The sequence below is a fragment of the Gobius niger genome (assembly GCF_951799975.1).
Source record: "Gobius niger genome assembly, chromosome: 9".
Taxonomy (NCBI): domain Eukaryota; kingdom Metazoa; phylum Chordata; class Actinopteri; order Gobiiformes; family Gobiidae; genus Gobius; species Gobius niger.
Window position 1 is genome coordinate 34,281,317 of NC_136860.1, and position 20,766 is coordinate 34,302,082.

Genomic DNA, 20,766 nt, shown 5'->3' on the forward strand with positions numbered 1-20,766 from the left:
CCTTTATCTGATTCAGCTGTGTCATGCGTTGCTATGGCGACGCCACAGCGGAGTGATATCCCAGTGATTTAACTACCGGACTACGTGTGCGGTTACACCAAAATAATGCACCAGCCAATCAGAATCCAGTATTCACTCAGACCATGGTATAACATAGATATATACGCATTCTATCATCTAAAATTGCCTATATTTTCAGCAAAGGCAACTACATAATGGATAGATACAGACGGCATCTTGTCAACACAGTTTTTCACTCTTTTAGCCAAATTTTCTGGCAAAATACAAACTTATATAACCCATACAAATAAAGACAAGTCTATATCGGGTCCATATGGATGTTTATTCACAGCAGATTGTTCAGCAGAAGCAAAAAAACAGCATTCATAGCAAGCGCCAGCTAGCGTTAGCATTAGCACGATGCTCACATGTAGCATCATGTTAGCATTCTCCATTTTTTAAATGTATTTATGGGCTGTTAAGCCACTTTGCTCCTCTCTATGTCTTTGTATCTTTATTTAGTAGAAAACTACATTCATAATTCAGGATTTGTTAAAGTAGTTTTTGAATAATTAAAGAAAGTTTACATTTTTCTCAAAATTGTTTTCCCCCTTAACTGTTTTCAAACATGACCATATATGGGGTGATTCCAGAGAGGCCGTCTGGAACTTTTGGCCAGTCTTGTATAAACTAAAAGTCTTCAATATTGAAAATTAGCTTGCATCGTGGTTTATAATTGCTATGGCTGTAAAATACTTTCTTCATACATAAGCCCTATATATACTGTATATATATCTACTACATTAATTAGCTTTATGAAACTTTTTACCTCCGACACTTGCGTCACCATAACTCCATCCATCTCCACACTGAACAGATCCCTGCATTCATTACTCTCAAAGTCTAAAGAAACAATCAAAAAATGTGATGCAACTCACAGGAAACTTAGGAAAGACAAAGACTCCGAGGATAATTGATTCTTTTAACAAAGAATGGATAGATAGACATTGACAGAACACAGTGGGGGGTGGAGATTGGAAGAGTTTGTTTTCTTTCTTGTTAGAATTAATTTGGCTATAATTGATTTAAAAATAATGTACTTTTTTAATCACTTATCATTATTTTTTCTGAACATCACCGGCATTTTAACAAGACTAAAAAGGCAGAAGTCACAGAAACATCCTGTATGACCTGAGCATTTCATGATTGAACTTTTCTTAATCTACTACTTTCTCATAGGGCCTGATCGATATGGATTTTTGGGGTTTCATACCGATACCGATATGAAGGGGGTTGGTCGATAGCCGATATATATAGGCCAATATTTTAAGTATTTTAATGTAACATTTCTTAAAATGTCACAACAAGGGCTGGGCGATAAATCGAATTTTGGCGAGCGGCCAATTTATCAGTGTTTTAGACGCTCTGGAGTGAAATGACACCAGCGGAGAAGCAGCGACTTTCTGACGATCTACTACAGTTTTGTTTCTTATAGTAAGACAGAAGGTTTAGTTTACCTGCTTGAGTTTCGATCACTTCCTGTGATCTTCCTCAGAAGCGACACCTGGTGGTGGAGGTGTCGTGTCGTAGCAGCTTACATGGACTTTTCAGTCAGTAGGGAGAGCTTACTACTGACTGGCGCCTTCTCCAGGACGGCATCCCAGGTGTGGGATAAGGTAACCTTCTGTCTTACTATAAGAAACAAAACTGTAATAGTCTCAACCTAAGAAGACAGTATGAACCTTCTACAAAGAAAAAAAAAGTTTCTGACGATCTGCTGCTTCACAAAGGCCGCGTGTTGTGGGAGTACACGTGGAGTTTTCTTCCGCTAAACAGAGTTTCCCACTTTCTGCTCCTGTGCCTTTCTCTCACTCTGCTCTGAGCGGACCCTTTAACTCCGCCCCTTTCCCTCGAGTCTCCATGGAAACGGTTGTCAATCACAGCAGAGGCGGGAAGACGATAAAACTAAAACACTTTTGAAAACTCCACTTATTAAGAGGTTTAAAAACAGAAAGTAGATGATGATGATGATCTTTATTTATATAGCGCCTTTCACAGACATGGTCACAAAGCGCTTTACATGAGACAATTTAACATTAACTCCATACTCGGTGGTGTAAACTACGTTTGTAGCTTCAGTTTCCCCTGGGGGAGACTGTCAGAAGCGCTTTCGCGAGTGCACACGTCTGCGCCAACGGACCCTCTGACCACCACCATACATTCACTCACACACATCATTCATCCTGGACTATTGTGCATGTTTTTAGTGGTAGGGGAAACCTACGCGGAGAACATGCAAACTCCACACAGAAAGGCCCCGTCCAGGTGGGAATCGAACCCGGGACCTTCTAGCTGTGAAGCGAGAGCGCTAACTGCTACGCTACCGTGCTGTCCATTTTTAAATAAAAGGTTATGTTCTTAATGGGCCTAATTGTAGCTACATTATGAAATATTAACCTCTTGACTCCCGCCTGAACCGAGAGGATTTTTGGGTATTCAACTCATGTTTGTCACATTTTTGTCATGTTTTCGTTAAAAATTTTTTATCACATTTCTGTCATTTTTTGTCAAATTTTTGTCAATTTTTTTTCTTCAAATTTTTATCACATTTTTGCCACTTTTTCATCATTTTTTTCCTCACTTTTTTGTCACATTTCCATCATTGTTTTCGTCTCAGTTTTGTTGCTATTTTCTCACCTTTTTTCCAGAAGCTTTTGGACTGGGGTAAAGCCAAACTGGAGAAAATGTGCTCGGTTCAGGTGGGAGTTAAGGGGTTAATGAGCAGGACTCTGAGCAGTTTTCTTCCGAGATCAGGAGACTTTTTTAAAGTTTATTTCAAATAAAATCGACTAAAATCGTGATCGTCCAAACTGAGTAAAAAAAAAATGGAGATTTTATTTTTTGGCCACACCGCCCAGCCCGAGTCACATCTACAATTCTGTGTATGATGCTTTTGAAGTAGCATTTAGTCGGTACATCAGCGGGGGCTTGTTGGAAAGACAAAAAACAGTAGATTCCAAAACAAAAAGGGTAAGTCTCTATCTCGTATAGTTCCGAAATTATACACAGAAGACTAAAGAATAAAATATATAAAATAGTTGCACAAACTTGTGACCGGTTTTCAAACAAAAATGTGTCAGAGTCGCCATAAATCAGATTCTAAAGTGTTTAAATAGACGCTATGTGATTTCATCCCGGACTCATTTTAGTCACGTGGCTGTCCCCCAGTGGTAGGGCTGTGCAATTAATCGAAATTCGATTACGATTTCGATTACAACAGTAAACGATTACAAAATTAGCATAATCGCAAAAAATCGATTATCTTTTTATTTTTTACATTTTATTTTTTTTTACATTTTTTTTTACATTTTTTTCTAATTTTTAATTTTTGGATTTTTGTCCTTTTTTTGATGGATTTTTGTCATTTTTTTGATGGATTTTTGTCATTTTTTTTAATGGATTTTGGTCACTTTTTTGCTGAATTTTTGTCATTTTTTTTGATGGATTTTTGTCCTTTTTTGATGGATTTTTGTCATTTTTTTTGATGGATTTTTGTCCTTTTTGATGGATTTTTGTCACTTTTTTGCTGAATTTTTGTCATTTTTTTGCTGGATTTTTGTCATTTTTTTGATGGATTTTTGTCACCTTTTTGAAGGATTTTTGTCACTTTTTAGCTGAATTTTTGTCATTTTTTTTGATGGATTTTTGTCATTTTTTTGATGGATTTTTGTCATTTTTTTGATGGATTTTTGTCATTTTTTTGATGGATTTTTGTCATTTTTTTGATGGATTTTTGTCACCTTTTTGAAGGATTTTTGTCACTTTTTTGCTGAATTTTTGTCTTTTTTTTTTGATGGATTTTTGTCACTTTTTTGCTGGATTTTTGTCACTTTTTTGCTGAATGTTTGTCATTTTTTTGCTGGATTTTTGCTATTTTTTTGATGGATTTTTGTCACTTTTTTGAAGGATTTTTGTCACTTTTTTGCTGGATTTTTTTAAAGGCAACAAATAATCGCTTGAATAATCGTGATTTCAATTATGACAAAAATAATCGTGATTATTATTTTTTCAATAATCGAGCAGCCCTACCCAGTGGTACTGAATGTCTGGGAAAGGTGGAATGTGAATTGTTCTAATGTGGGGCAATTTGAGCAAGAATATGTTGTTGGACAGTTTAAAAGCAACATGACTTCCTTCACTCAGTTTAAATGTATCAAATATAATAACGTAACATTGCAATATTTGTCGGAAAAATCGCAATTAGGTTTTTGTCACAATCAGCTGCAAAACACAGCTTCAGTTATAGAAAGATAAACTTTACATTTCGAAGGTGAAAAAAGTCAGTGCGTTCTTTAACCCCTTAACTCCCACCTGAACCGAGCACATTTTCTCCAGCTTTACCCCAATCCAAAAGCTTCTGGAAAAAAGGTGTGAAAATAGCAACAAAACAGAGACGAAACAATGATGAAAATGTGAAAAAAGTGAGCAAAAACTGACGAAAAAGTGACAAATAATTTGACAAAAAAGTGACACAAATTTGACGAAAAAGTGAGGAAAAAATTGACGAAAAATTGAGAAAAAAATGGACGAAAAAGTGATAAGAATTTGACAAAAAAAATGTGAATAATTTGACGAAAAAGTAACAAAAAAGTGACAAAAAAATTGACAAAAAAATCGAAAAAGAGATGAAAAAAAATCTGACGATGTGAGGAAAAAGATCAATTTAGTTTTGTAGGTCTTTCAAATGAGGTGTTACACTGGCCTACAGGATTTGGGTAAAGCTGAACTGGGGAAAATGCTTTAATAAGCCACGTTAAATGAAGCCTCTCCTTATCCCCCCCGCAGAGACTCCTCTCCTCTCAATCCGAGCAGGTCACTGGACTGGAGCCTATCTGTCCCCACAGCAGCCGCCGTCCCGGTCTGGATGGCCTAGTTCGAGTCTAAATCCTGGGTCAGGACCAGACTGGCACACACAGAGGAACCTGGGAGCTAGACTGGAGAAGGACCGGAGGAATGCCTGGCACCGCTGTGGAGCGATTCTCACTGAAGGGGGGGGTCACTAACGGCCAAAAAAAACTGTTTTGGGGCCATTTGCATTGTCAGATTTGGCTTTTAAATCACGTGCCAATGTTTCTGGCTCCAAACACTGCAGGAGGAATGCTTGCTGATTGTAGAGTCCAACCGTGTGGTTAACAATAGTACTGTATTATAAACCTGCTTGTGACAATGCAGGGAAATCAAGGAAATATGATAAATAAGAATGAGCTTGACTACAATTTTCACTCAATTAAAGCACAATCAATCATGAACACCAATAAAAACAGGTAGAGTATATAGTTTCCGTGGTGCCCAGTTTAAAAGTGATGGAAATGTGACAAAAAAGTGATGAAAAAGTGGCAAAAATGTCACAAAAATGTCACAAGAACTTCACAAAAAATTGACCAAAAAAAATACAAACATTTTATAAAAATCTGACAAAAAATTGACAAAAAAATGACAAAAATATGACAAAAAAAAATACAAAAATGTGACAAAGAATGACAAAAATGTGACAAAAAATGACAAAAAATGTGACAAAAAATGTGACAAAATGTGACAAAAATGTGACAAAAAATGTGACAAAAAAAGACAAAAATGTGATAAAAAATGACCAAAATTTGACAAAAATTTACAAAAATGTGACAAAATGTGATAAAAAAAATACAAAAATGTGATTAAAATTTGACAAAAAAATAAAAAAAAAGCAATAAAGTACAATCAATCATGAACACCAATAAAAACAGGTATAGTATATAGTTTCCGTGGTGCCCTGTTTAAAAGTGATGGAAATGTGACAAAAAAGGGACGAAAAATGGATGAAAAAGTGGCAAAAATGTCACAAAAATGTCACAAGAAATTGACAAAAAATGACAAAAATGTGACAAAATGTGACAAAAAAAATACAAAAATGTGACAAAAAATGACAAAAATTTGACAAAGACTGACAAAAATGTGACAAAATGTGACAAAAATTAGACAAAATGTGACGAAAAAAATACAAAAATGTGATAAAAATTTGACAAAGCATAACAAAAATGTGACAAAAAAATGACAAAAATGTGACAAAAAATGACGAAAATGTGACAAAAATGTGACAAAAATGTGATAAAAATTTGACAAAAATTTAAAAAAAATGACAAAAATGTGACAAAATGTGACAAAAAAAATACAAAAATGTGATTAAAATTTGACAAAAAAATACAAAAAGCAATAAAGTACAATCAATCATGAACACCAATAAAAAGGCAGAGTATATAGTTTCCGTGGTGCCCTGTTTAAAAGTGATGGAAATGTGACAAAAAAGTGACGAAAAATGGATGAAAAAAAATACAAAAATGTGACAAAAATGTGATAAAAATTTGACAAAAAAATGACAAAAATGTGACAAAAAATGATAAAAATGTGACAAAAAAAATACAAAAATGTGACAAAAAATGACAAAAATGTGATTAAAATTTGACAAAAAAATATAGTTTCCGTGGTGCCCTGTTTAAAAGTGATGGAAATGTGACAAAAAAGTGACGAAAAATGGATGAAAAAGTGGCAAAAATGTCACAAAAATGTCACAAGAAATTGACAAAAAATGACAAAAATGTGACAAAATGTGACAAAAAAAATACAAAAATGTGACAAAAAATGACAAAAATTTGACAAAGACTGACAAAAATGTGACAAAATGTGACAAAAATTAGACAAAATGTGACGAAAAAAATACAAAAATGTGATAAAAATTTGACAAAGCATAACAAAAATGTGACAAAAAAATGACAAAAATGTGACAAAAAATGACGAAAATGTGACAAAAATGTGACAAAAATGTGATAAAAATTTGACAAAAATTTAAAAAAAATGACAAAAATGTGACAAAATGTGACAAAAAAAATACAAAAATGTGATTAAAATTTGACAAAAAAATACAAAAAGCAATAAAGTACAATCAATCATGAACACCAATAAAAAGGCAGAGTATATAGTTTCCGTGGTGCCCTGTTTAAAAGTGATGGAAATGTGACAAAAAAGTGACGAAAAATGGATGAAAAAAAATACAAAAATGTGACAAAAATGTGATAAAAATTTGACAAAAAAATGACAAAAATGTGACAAAAAATGATAAAAATGTGACAAAAAAAATACAAAAATGTGACAAAAAATGACAAAAATGTGATTAAAATTTGACAAAAAAATATAGTTTCCGTGGTGCCCTGTTTAAAAGTGATGGAAATGTGACAAAAAAGTGACGAAAAATGGATGAAAAAGTGGCAAAAATGTCACAAAAATGTCACAAGAAATTGACAAAAAATTGACAAAAAAATACAAAAATGTGACAAAAATGTGATAAAAATGTGACAAAAAAATGACAAAAATGTGACAAAAAAATGACCAAAATGTGACAAAAAAGGACAAAAATGTGACAAAAAATGACAAAAATGTGACAAAAAATTACAAAAATGTGACAAAAAATGACAAAAATGTGGCAAAAAATGACAAAAATGTGACAAAAATGTGACAAAAAATGACAAAAATGTGACAAAAAATGACAAAAATGTGACAAAAAAATGACAAAAATGTGACAAAAAAATGACAAAAATGTGACAAAAAATTACAAAAATGTGACAAAAAATGACAAAAATGTGACAAAAATGTGACAAAAAATGACAAAAATGTGACAAAAAAATGACAAAAATGTGACAAAAAATTACAAAAATGTGACAAAAAATGACAAAAATGTGGCAAAAAATGACAAAAATGTGACAAAAAAAATACAAAAATGTGATAAAAATTTGACAAAAATTTGACAAAAAAATGACAAAAATATGACAAAAAAAATAAAAAAAAATGATAAAAATTTGACAAAAATGTGACAAAAAAATGACAAAAATGTGACAAAAAAATGACAAAAATGTGACAAAAAATTACAAAAATGTGACAAAAAATGACAAAAATGTGACAAAAAATGACAAAAATGTGACAAAAAAATACAAAAATGTGATAAAAATTTGACAAAAATTTGACAAAAATTTGACAAAAAAATGACAAAAATATGACAAAAAAAATAAAAAAAATTGATAAAAAATTGACAAAAATTTGACAAAAAAATGACAAAAATGTGATAAAAAAATGACAAAAATGTGACAAAAAAATGACAAAAATGTGACAAAAAAATGACAAAAATGTGATAAAAATTTGACAAAAATTTGACAAAAAAATGACAAAAATATGACAAAAAAAATAAAAAAAATTGATAAAAATTTGACAAAAATTTGACAAAAAAATGACAAAAATGTGATAAAAAAATGACAAAAATATGACAAAAAAAATACAAAAATAAGACAAAGAATGACAAAAATGTGACAAAAAATGACAAAAATGTGACAAAAAATGACAAAAATGTGACAAAAAAATGACAAAAATGTGACAAAAAGTGACAAAAATGTGACAAAATGTGACAAAAAAAATACAAAAATGTGATTAAAATTTGACAATTTAAAAAAAAAAAGCAATAAAGTACAATCAATCATGAACACCAATAAAAACAGGTATAGTATATAGTTTCCGTGGTGCCCTCTTTAAAAGTGAACCACATGCACCACATGGACTCTGGAGACCACATTACCCTGTGCATTTAAACATGCAGAGGAGCGGCTCATGTATGAAATTATATCCCAGTAATTAACCTACAGGGACGGAGGGTTCTCTGATGCTCGGCCTGAGCAGATGGACACTTTAGGATTCAACGACATACAAGCTCAGAGGGTTGAAAACTTTATCACAGAGGACTGGGCTGGTTCCTGTAATTTAAAGCTGCTCAGAACTGGTCGAACGCTGGTTTATGTTTGCGAGATAGTGGGTCATGTTTATAGGGGTTTGCTGTGGCCTCTCCCTGGTATTATTAAAAGAAAATGCAAAATTTCAAATGTTTTCAAAGAAAGCTGCAGCTGCGTAAACTCATGCCTCTCAAAATCATCTTAGACCAAAGGATCTGCGCTGGAGGGCCGGGTTTGGCTCTTAGGCCCAACGTTGCCACTTAGTTTATGGACTTGTTTTATCCATTGCTGCTCTGAAAGGGGGAGAAGAAGCGAGTTAACCTCTTGTATTCATGCACCTGTGAAGCAATTGCCTTGTGTATGAATTGTGCTCTACAAATCAACTTGCCTTGCCTTTTCTGTTTAACCCCTTAGCTCCCACCTGAACCGAGCACATTGTCTCCAGTTTGGCTTTACCCCAATCCAAAAGCTTCTGGGAAAAAGGTGAGAAAAAGCAACAAAACTGAGACGAAAACAATGATGGAAAAGTGACAAAAAAGTGACGAAAAATGGATGAAAAAGTGGCAAAAATGTCACAAGACAAAAAATTGACAAAAAAATACAAAAATGTGATAAAAATGTGACAAAAAAATGAGGAAAAAATTGAGGAAAAAATGACAAAAATGTGAAAAAAAATGACAAAAATGTGATTAAAAAAAGTGACAAAAATGTGACAAAAAAATGACAAAAATTTGAGAAAAAAAACGACAAAAATGTGACAAAAAATGACAAAAATATGACAAAAAATGACAAAAATGTGACCAAAAAATGACAAGAATGTGACAAAAATGTGACAAAAAATGACAAGAATGTGACAAAAAAATGACAAAAAAATGACAAAAAAAAGACAAAAAATTGACAAAAAATTGACAAAAAAAGACAAAAATGTGACAAAAAATGACAAAAATGTGACAAAAAATGACAAAAATGTGACAAAAAAAAGACAAAAAATTGACAAAAAAAAGACAAAAAATTGACAAAAAATTGACAAAAAAAGACAAAAATGTGACAAAAAATGACAAAAATGTGACAAAAAAATGACAAAAATGTGACAAAAAAAAAAAAAAAAAAAAAAAAGACAAATATGTGACAAAATTTGACAAAAAAACCTAACAAAAGTTTGACAAAAAAATGAAAAAAATAAAATAACAAATGAAAAAAAAAAGTTACAAAAATGAGTTGAATACCCAACAAAAAAAATGCTGGAAAAAAATCTGATGACGTGACGAAAAAGATCCTCTCGGTTCAGGCGGGAGTCAAGAGGTTAAGTGCAAAAAAAACTTCCATTGTTTTAATCAAGAGCAAATATACTTTAGGGAAAACTTTACTTATGCCTTTTTTGCATCACGGCTAAAAGCTCAAAGCTCAGCTCAAAGTTAATTCCACATGATTGATGCGTCTGACTCTAATAAGGTCTAACAATCACCCGGGAACTTGCAATGACCCATCGGTTATGACCAAGAAAGTAAAGCTTTAAAAGTTAGCAGTCAGCTGTGTTTTATTTTCATCTTCACGCACAAAAGCTCCAGCCGCCCTTCTCCCACAACGCATCAAACTTGAAAGTCTCGGCTCCTTTCAACTCCGGTGGAAGCGAGGACACACTCCGAGGTCTGAGGAGGACTTTGAGACGACTTTGCGAGCGCGTTGTTTTTGTGGATGTTTTGAAAGTTCTTACCTGAGCAGTCGGCAGATGCTGCTCCTGTAGCTCAGTCTCTGGCTGGCGGCGGCCACGCTGGGAGGCAGGGGGGGGCGGGACGGGAAGTACAGCAGGACGGCGGCGAACAGGACCGCGATGGCGCCCAGCTCTGTGAGGGGAGAGGGTTCTTGTTTAGACAGAAACGACTCCGCCGCACGCCTCACACAGCACAGTGACAGTGACAACACGGAGGAAGGCGTTTGTCACAAAGATAAGAAAACGGTGACATTTTCCTAAAGGTCGCAGCGGTGTGTTTACAGCTTTACATCCAGAACAGGGAGATTAATCACAGATAAACCCATGACTGATGTGGAGGTGCGAAGACAAACATGACATCACACTGTTTAAAGGGATATTTCAGGATTTTTGACATAGGACCTCATTTCCTAGTTATCCAGAGTGTTGCATGCAGTTCTTGTATTTGAAGAGGGTTAGTGCTAGATCGTACGCTCCGGAGGGACGGTCTGCTGTGATTTTGTATAGATCTATGAGTTGGTTTGTCTAAAAATACAAATAATCCTAATCCTAATCCTAATCCTTAAGGTTAACCCCTTAACTCCCACCTGAACCGAGCACATTTTCTCCAGTTCGGCTTTACCCCAGTCCAAAAGCTTCTGGAAAAAAGATGTGAAAATAGCAACAAAACTGAGACGAAAACAATGATGGAAATGTGACAAAAAAGTGACGAAAAATTGATGAAAAAGTGGCAAAAATGTCACAAAAATGTCAAAAAAAATTGATAAATAAATGACAAAAAAATGACAAAAAAATTGATGAAAAAATGTCAAAAATGTGACAAAAAAATGACAAAAATTGATTTTAAAAAATGACAAAAAAATGACAAAAATGTGACAAAAAATGGATTCAAAATGGACGAAAAAATGACAAAAATGTGATAAAAATGTGACAAAAATGTGACGAAAAAATGGACGAAAAAATTGCAAAAAATGTGACAAAATGTGACAAAAAAATGACAAAAATGAGTTGAATACCCAACAAAAAATGTTGGAAAAAAAATCTGATGACGTGAGGAAAAACATCCTCTCGGTTCAGGCGGGAGTTAAGAGGTTAACCATTTCCCTGGCCCTAACCTTAATTTGTGTCATGATATCTCACGTTTTCACAGCAGACTGTCCCTCCGGAGCATACGATCTAGCACTAACCTTTGAAGAGTCGAATGGCGCTAGGCTAGTGCAAGGCTAGTGCGTTTCTACGGTAACAGCTAGCCTGCATTAAAAACAGTCTGACACCAGTGTGAACTTCGTCGACTAAAATATTTAGTCTCAATTTCAGTCAAAGTGATATTTTTGACGACTAAAATTGGACTAAGACTAACTTAAAGGGGGGGTATTATGCAAAATTGACTTTTTCAAGCTTTACATCATGTTATTATGTCATTCCCTCATTAAAAACATGCCTGAAGTGTTGCCTTGGCACATTCACGTATTTCTGAGTAATCTGTAAAAACTCTGATGGCGGCCATTTTAGGGATAGGTTTGCCTGAGTCCTCCTAGGAACGCCCCCACCTCCTGGAGACGCCTCCGAGCTTTCGTCACCAGCCGAGTAACCAACCACTGCTCCTCAGCAGAACCTCCTCCCCACTGATGCCACAGACAGCGTGTGGAGGGGGCGTGTCTGAAAGGCTCAGAGGTTCTTAAAGAGACAGAGGCCTATTTCAAGACATTCACTACAGCCATTTTGAGAGAGACATTTTATACAAGGCAGTTATTCTAATTTACTGCATTTACAGACCAACAGAAGGTTTGCTCATCATTGTAGTGTGATATAGACTGGTGCTGTGTGACTGAAAAAAGCAGAATACCCCCTTTTTAAGAGTTTCTCATGAGACTAAAACTATGACTAAAATGTCCAGATATTTTAGTCGACTAAAATCAGACTACATAAAAATGAAAAGGAGAGACTAAAATCATCCAAACTTCTACTGACCGTCTAAAAAAGCCTCATATCATGTAAATTCACTGTCAAATGAACAGGTTTGTGCTTCATTCATGTGGAGCAGCTCCATGAAGTCGAGGACCACGATTAAATATGATTAGAATGAATATTATGGTAAATGGTAAAATGGTAAATGGTCTCAACTTATACAGCGCTTTTCCACCTACATTAGGCACTCAAAGCGCTTTACAGTAAGGATCCACTCACCCATTCATACTCTCATTCATACACCAATGTACGCAGACACTGGGGGCAATGTGGGTGAAGTGTCTTGCCCAAGGACACAACGACAATGTGCACTTTCAGGAGGTGGGATTCGAACCCCCGACCTTCCGATCATGAGACGACCCGCTCTACCATCTGCGCCACTGTCGCCCCGTCAATGCAAAGTTGACATGCGAAACGAAAAAAAATTGAGAAAAAAAATGACAAAAATGTGACAAAAAAATGACAAAAATGTGACAAAAAAATGACAAAAATGTGACAAAAAAATGACAAAAATGTGACAAAATTCGACTAAAATTAAATTACATTTTAGTCAAAAGACTAAGACTAAAATTAAAATAAAATATGTTGTCAAAATTAACACAGTGTGACCCGCTCCACAGAGCACCTGAGGCAAATCACTGATAACACCAGACTAACCATATAAATGTCTGTGTCCATAGAATAATTTTAACCATTTTGCATTTAAAATAACTTATATTTGAGCAGCATCAGCTTCGTGGTTGTATAAGCTATGAATGCTAGAATGATCTGCTAGAAAACAGTCCCTCAAAATGCGATCATTCATGTGATGCAGGGTCAGTTATATTCCAAACATTATTCTATCGACACAGACATTTATATCATTAGTCTGGCGTTATAAATGATTTGCCTCAGGTGCTCTGTGCTTGCAGACTGTTTTTAATGCAGTCTGACCCAACTATTACAAAAAAAACACTCTGGATAACGAGGAAATGAGGCCCTATGTCGAAAATCCTGAAATATCCCTTTAAATTAATTTAGATTGCTAGGGCTGAATATCACACAATGGCATATAAATCTCCAGATTGTGGTTGTATTGTTAGCGAACTAGGGCTGCAACTAACGATTATTTTGTAATCGATTAATCTATCGACTCTTTATCGATTAATCGATTAGTCACTTGGCTATGAATGGTGCAGGAAAATTTTATTTTTTCTATTTTTTTATCACATAAAGCTAAAGTGGATCCTCTTGAGGACATGTTGATGGAGTAAACGTAAAGTAAAGTAAAGTAAATGTTGGAGTAAAGTAAATGTTTTAAAGTAAATGTTGGAGTAAAGTAAATGTTTGTTGGAGACTTTTGGTGCTAATTCTGCTTCTGATTGAATGAGACACAAACAGATATTCATGAAATTTACAATGTGCAAACTGTACTACATACAGTTGCTATAAAAACAAAGTAGGTTTTCGTCAAAAATGCTACATTTTCATATAATTTTTGCTCTATTTGAGTCGGTGTGAACCAGAAAACGATTAATCAATTACTAAAATAGTTGTCGACTATTTCAATAATCGATTAGTTGTCGATTAATCGATTAGTTGTTTCAGCCCTATAGCGAACAGCCTGGTTTGCTTGTCCATAGTGCTGTGATGGAAGCCCTGCTCAGTCAGAACAATAGACAGAGAGAAACATGGACCTGGTCAATGACTCATGCGGAAAAACCAAGTGGACCGAGTCTGGCAGAACAAACATGCCCCGAAATGCAGCTTTATCATAAAATACTCAAAGAGGTACGACAAATGTTAGCTTCCAACTGTAATCCAAGCTGTAACCTCGGCGACCTTGAGGACATCCACTTCCTGTCCTCAAACTTAATAAAAACCGCACCTTGAGTTAAACAAAAGCCGCCGCCTCGTTCGATTACAGCCCGTCTCTCTCTCCCTTCAACATGTTTTTAATTTTCTGAACCACTTAACCATAACTGTTCCAGCGATCCGCTCCTCGCTGCGCCGGTTATGAAGATTATAATTGAACTTTTCGGGAGTTTTTTTGGGGTATATTAGATCCGGTCTCTCTCTCTCCTCCGTCACTTGATTGTGTTCGGGTCCCTTGACAAGATTGGCACGCTGTTTGAATGATGTGTTATTGATTTCAACGCTCTCGGCGGCTCGGCGCTTCTCAAACTGGGGAGCGAGCACAAGTGGTGTCTTCTGGTGCAACTCAGGAGTACATTTTTTAAAAAGCGTCGACCTCTTTTAGTCCGATGTGAGTCCTGGTTTAGAGCTGTGTCGGTCCAGTTAGAAGACTAAAGCCAGAAAAGGCCTCAGAATGGGAATGTTCTAAAGACAGAGTGGTAATGCTTTGTGTTCCTCATACCTCTTGAGTCGCTCACTTATTGTTACAATATTATTACAAAGTGACAAACTAAACTACGATTATTCAGTATTTAATAGTGTGTTATGTTCAGAATGAAGCTAAAACACGATCAAAATCAAGCCTCTTACTGAAAAACATCATTAAAACTAACTTTCCTTTGAAATTAATATTGAATTTCTACTTAGTTTCACTTTCTTTTTCAATCTGAATTAATTTCAAGTACCCCCAGGGGTCCCTGTATCCCTGGTTGGGAAATACTGGACTATGGGGCAAATGTAATAATGTTTTACCGTAAATGCTCTAATATAGTCCGGGGCCTTTATTTACTCAAGGGCATCCAGGCTTTATTTCTATTTGAGCAAAACGGACGACCAGGAAAACGAAGAAAAACGAGATTTGTGTCCATTTGCACCTAAAATATTAGGTTCATTTATTAATGAACATTTCAAACCCTCTCCCAGCGGCTGGAACATTGACGCCTTTTATTTTGTCGGGACAACAGGAAGTGTTTCGTTGCTGTTAGCGGAGCTTTGACATCAGTGTCACTGCAGGTTTCTGTTTCGTTTTTACCGGACCGGATTATTTGTTGTTATCTTGTGTAAAAGGCGAGTTTAGACGGAGCGTTTGTGTTTGTGATCGATCATGAGACTGACCCGAGAGAAGACGAGACGCTCGCGCTGATGGGAGGAGTTATTTTGAGGCGTGGGACTGACCTGCACACGGAGCAGCTGGACGTGCTTTGAAGACGCGATGGTGACTTTATTAAAACCCTGGAGGGTCACACAACATTTGTTGCCCTGTTTCCAAATATCGTCACAGGAGGTTTGAAAAGTGGCTCAATCTGTGTCAAAGTTACGCTCGGATCAGCTCCTCCGCAGCGTCCCCCCTCGGCCCGGGTTCCTGTTTGTTACTTCCTGCACGTGAGTTTTCATTTACACCAGTATGAGACAAATTCCTAACATGGAGAATATTTCTACCGCTTTAGTTTCTAATAAAAGCCCCGGCCTGTTTTAGAGACCGGCTTTCATTTGCCGGCCTTTAATGGAATACAGGCCAGGATTAGAGAATTTACGGTATATGAAAAAGGGTTGTCATGTCATGAATTGTCCGAAATTACTAAGGGATGGGTTTGGTCCATAAAAAAGGTTTGACAAGGTTTTCAAATTACTATGTTGTAGTCATTAATTCATACTCCACACTCAGCGAGGCTGCCAATCTATCCCCCTTTGACCCTTCAATCAGAGTGACGTTTGGATCCTCTAACCAATCGAGCGCTGCCTTTGACACAGTGGACCACAGGATCTTACTCCACAGGTTAGAAACTGCGTGGGAATATCTGACACTGCTCTAAACTGGTTCAAGTTCAAAATTGCTTTGACCTGTGGAGTCCCCCAGGGGTAAATCTTCGGACCCCTCTTATTCAACCTGTACATGCTTCCATTGGGTTGGCTAATACAGCAATAATGTGTCCTACCACGACTATGCAGATCACACTCTGATTATCTACGTGTCATCTATATGTTTTGGTGGTTTAATATCTGTTTTGTCCTGCGTTGTTCACGGTTGCTGATCAGATTTTCGCTGGCTGTTCTCACCTGCATACAGAACCAGCTGTATTCGATCTTTTATGGTTGTGTCACTTCCCGTCCCCGCCGTCCAAAACGTCGTGTGCTGTGTGTTGTTTGGGGCCGGCACCACCATGGGGCCCACTATGAACGACGTGGCGGCCCCCAGGTACCCGAAGAGGGAGGCCACGGCTGTAGCGGTGGCTCTTTGGTCCGGGGCGAACCACGTGGTGGAGAGGTACGGCCCGGCGCTCATGATGGTGGGACCCGCCAGACCGTTCAGGAACTGCCCTCCGTGAATCAGCCTAGAACACAGAGGAGAAACACGTTTGAAAAATGTATATATATATATCAATTTGAAACTTTTGCTGTAGATCACTGGCATAAATGTGAGGAAAAAATACATTGCAAGTTTTCTGTCATTTTATCTTTTCAAGAACAAGGTGTTTTATGCCTAAAAATGCCCCAAATTTCCCATCTTTTTGGCGACGAAATCTAAATAATGGATAGAGCTACATTCAAATTTATGGTTTCATTTTATTGATGAATGAGTTACCAAGACTTTCTCAGAGGGGATTTAGGATTTCTTGTTTAGTTTTAAAATAAGCTGTTTTTTAGTGGAAAAATTTGTAAAAATGTAATTTTCGCCTTGTTTTTTGACATTCAAAACTCAATAAATGGGGCTTAAGGGATTAAATAATAAAAAATCCAAATCCAATCCAAATATTGTTCAGTCCAAGGCTGGAAAATGTGAAGTCTTTAGGTCCGACTGACGTGGACATAGTGTCGCCACAATGACAGAAAAATGTGTTTTGAGAAAAAGGCCCTTGAAATTGCGTTCTCCCATATAAGTCTATGGGGGAACATTGAATCAGCGCAATATTGAAACATGTTATTGTGAAGATTAGGCATGTTTTCTGTTTCCGGATGAAAGCTTATATGTTCAGAGACCAATTTGGCCCAAAACCTGAAAACTGAAAGAAAAAGAGTTTTGCCTGTAGTGTCTCCCAAGACATAATCCGGAGCTGAGAAACACAGCGGTGAAAATCTGTGACAAGTTTGAACACCTTGGATCCTATTTTATATATTTTATATTGCAGACTTTTGCTCATATTATCAGAACCGTAAGACTTATTGTTTTGGAATTTTAAAGAGGGGGTATTAGGGCTGAAACAACAAACCGATTAATCGACAACTAATCGATTACTAAAATAGTTGTCAACTATTCCAGTAATCGATTTATCGTTTTCTAGTAAACACAGACTAAAATTGAGCAAAAAAGACATGACAATTATATATTTTGGATGAAAACCTACTTTGTTTTTAAAGTGAGGGTCTGCAGTGTTTTGTACATCGTAAATTTCATAAATATCTGTCTTTTTCTCATCCAGTCAGAAAACAGAATTAGCACAAAGAGCCTCCTACAAACGTTTACTTTAAGTTTACTCCATCAACACGTGTCCTCAAGCGGTGCCACTTTAGCTTTATGTGATAAAAAAATTGAAAAAAATACAATTTCCATGCACCTTTCACAGCCAAGCGATTAATCGATTAATCGTAAAAATAATCAGTCGATTAATCGATTACCAAAATAATCATTAGTTGCAGCCCTAGGGGGTATTCTGCTTTTTTCAGTCCCATAGCACCAGTCTATATCTCACTACAATGATGACAAACCTTCTGTTGGTCTGTAAATGCAGTAAATTAGAATAACTGCCTTGTATAAAATGTCTCTCTCAAAATGGCTGTAGTGAATGTCTTGAAATAGGCCTCTGTCTCTTTAAGAACCTCTGAGCCTTTAGACACGCCCCCTCCACACGCTGTCTGTGGCATCAGTGGGGAGGGGGCTCTGCTGAGGAGCAGTGGTTGGTTACTCGGCTGGTGACGAAAGCTCGGAGGCGTCTCCAGGAGGTGGGGGCGTTCCTAGGAGGACTCAGGCAAACCTATCCCTAAAATGGCCGCCATCAGAGTTTTTACAGATTACTCAAAAATACGTGAATGTGCCAAGGCAACACTTCAGGCATGTTTTTAATGAGGGAATGACATAATAACATGATGGAAAGCTTGAAAAAGTCAATTTTGCATAATACCCCCCCTTTAAAACAAGCTCCCTCTGAAGCACCTACTAAACATGTACGTCCCCATATCAGCCCCTCATACAGCGCCCCCTGCTGTCACAGCTCAACACTGACACATTTTACAGTTTAGAAGCAGCATACGCAGGATTATAGACGGGACATTTTTTTTAAAATTGGCCAAAAATATCAGCTGTGCATATCGGCCAATCATCATCCCCAAAATCGGCATTGGCATCAACCTTAGAAAAACCCACATCTGTCGACCTCTATATATAAAACTCTGAATTGTCCTTCATGATCGAGTCTAAGTGCTTTCATGAAGGTCAGCACATCTAACACGCTGCGGAGTCTAAATTTTAGATGTACTGACCTGGGAGCCAACAGAGCTGAGTCCAACTGATCTTTTCTTTACTTTTTTTTTTTTGACCAGCGATTGTGAACTCAAACTAGTAGATTTTTAATAATAAATTCAAAGTTCGTCCAGGAATGTAAACCGTTTCTAAAGAAGAAAGCTAGTTGAGCTTTATCAAAACTGGACTAGGTGACTGGGCGCGAGACAAAGGACTGAAATGTGATCTCTGCATTCGACCCGTCAATCAACTGCCGGGGAAACCTCGCCCAGAGACCCTCCTCCAGACCCCGTGCCCTCCTCCATCAGCTGCCAGTGCTGCTCCAGAGTGTTTGCGGTAAGTAATAGCGCCGCTCGTCTCTGGGGGCGAGAAAGGGACAGTTTTGGGACAGGTCCAAATGAGGTTGTGACTGATGTGTGGAGAGAAGTGTCCCCTAGTGCCAGAGGGGCCATCACCAGTGGGACACCCCCGCTCTGATCCCGAGTAAGACGGTCTAAAGCATCAAGAGCAGAGCAAGATGGTGATAAGAAATAAAAACGTCCGTAGAGAATTATATGTTGTTATTCATCATCTTCTTATGTCTCTGTGATGGTGTTTTTGCTGCATGTTTGTGCCCGTATGTCCTATTGTTTTACATCAACCTGCCATGGGACAATAGACATGTTGATTAATGTGCACTGTCCCAATTCAAATAAAGGAACTGTTTGACAAAGGCCGCCCGAAAAACATGTCTGTACTTTGCTGTAGAGGGTATGATGGTATAACATTCCACATATGGCTCCTAATTTATTATTACAGGGCTCATGCAGCCAGAAACAAGTCACATTTAATGCTTTTTATACCATGGTCTGGGTGAATACTGGATTCTGATTGGCTGGTGCATTATTTTGGTATAACCGCACACGTAGTCCGGTAGTTAAATCACTGGGATATCACTCCGCTGTGGCGTCGCCATAGACAGGAACGTATGAGATGGATTTTGTTTAATTTCAACGCTTTTGGCCAAAACAAAACGCTTGATAAATGTTTGTAGAGGAGAGTGAGCAGCTAGGTTAGCTACTGTTAATAACATATGAGCTTTACATTTCTATGGAAAACGGTTAAGGCTATTCATCATTTTCAGGCGTACATAAAATGATCCTGCATTGAAGCATATTTGTCTGGATTAGTAAAGTCAAACATAAAAGTTTCAGTTGGGGGGGCCCAGGTGTGAGCGACTCCACCGCAGCTGTTTCCATAAACAGTTGAGCTGGTTGAGCTAGCTAGCTTTAGCTTCAGGTTAAACCTTGTAAAAGTGAAATAACTCCTGCCCACGAGTGCCGCATATCGGTGTTTACTTCCAGGGAAAAGTGTTTCCGGGTTAGTCCTGTTGTGTTGTGATTCTGTGCTGATGTTGTGTCGTTGAGCCTGACTGAGATCCTCGTAATAGCTGCGGAGAATGACTCGCTCTGAGACCAGCCTTCAGTGACCGGCTAATAACCCACACAAAATAGTCCCGTAGTCTGGCATATTTAGTGAGTTTAGTCAATGAAAAACACATTTATTATAAATGTTACGTTTGTGGGACCCTGGTATAAGCGGATTAAACAACGAGGAGCCGCGTTAGACGTTATAATGCAGGAGTAACATCACTGTGTCGTGGTGTTCTTGACTCCGCGTCGTGCATTATAACCGTCTAATGCACGGCTCCTCGTTGTTTAATCCTTACTTAAGGCATAGATACTATATTTTAATGCCACAAACGCAGAAGAACGCTTTTACAAAACAGAGGAAAAGAGAATCAGGCAAAAAAATGTGGTCAATTTCAGTCAAAACTGCAGCTGAATATGTTTTACACTATAACTATGGCATTTTTGATTAACTTATTGTTAGAGGATAACATTAAATCGCTATTTATCATACTGGGTCAGGCTGTACAGTCGTACTATCTCTGT

The 20,766-nt window shown here is 36.8% G+C and overlaps 1 protein-coding gene across 1 annotated transcript in view; it reads right to left on the bottom strand.

The window, feature by feature from the left end:
• Positions 1-20,766, bottom strand: part of slc49a4 (solute carrier family 49 member 4) — a 156,951-nt gene that overhangs the window by 85,198 nt on the left and 50,987 nt on the right. The window contains exons 3-4 of the mRNA XM_079563451.1: positions 16,435-16,709; positions 10,519-10,648 (exon numbers count right to left, since the gene is read on the bottom strand). Of these exons, the coding sequence (XP_079419577.1) occupies positions 10,519-10,648; positions 16,435-16,709 (405 nt within the window). The remainder of the gene's footprint in view (positions 1-10,518; positions 10,649-16,434; positions 16,710-20,766) is intronic.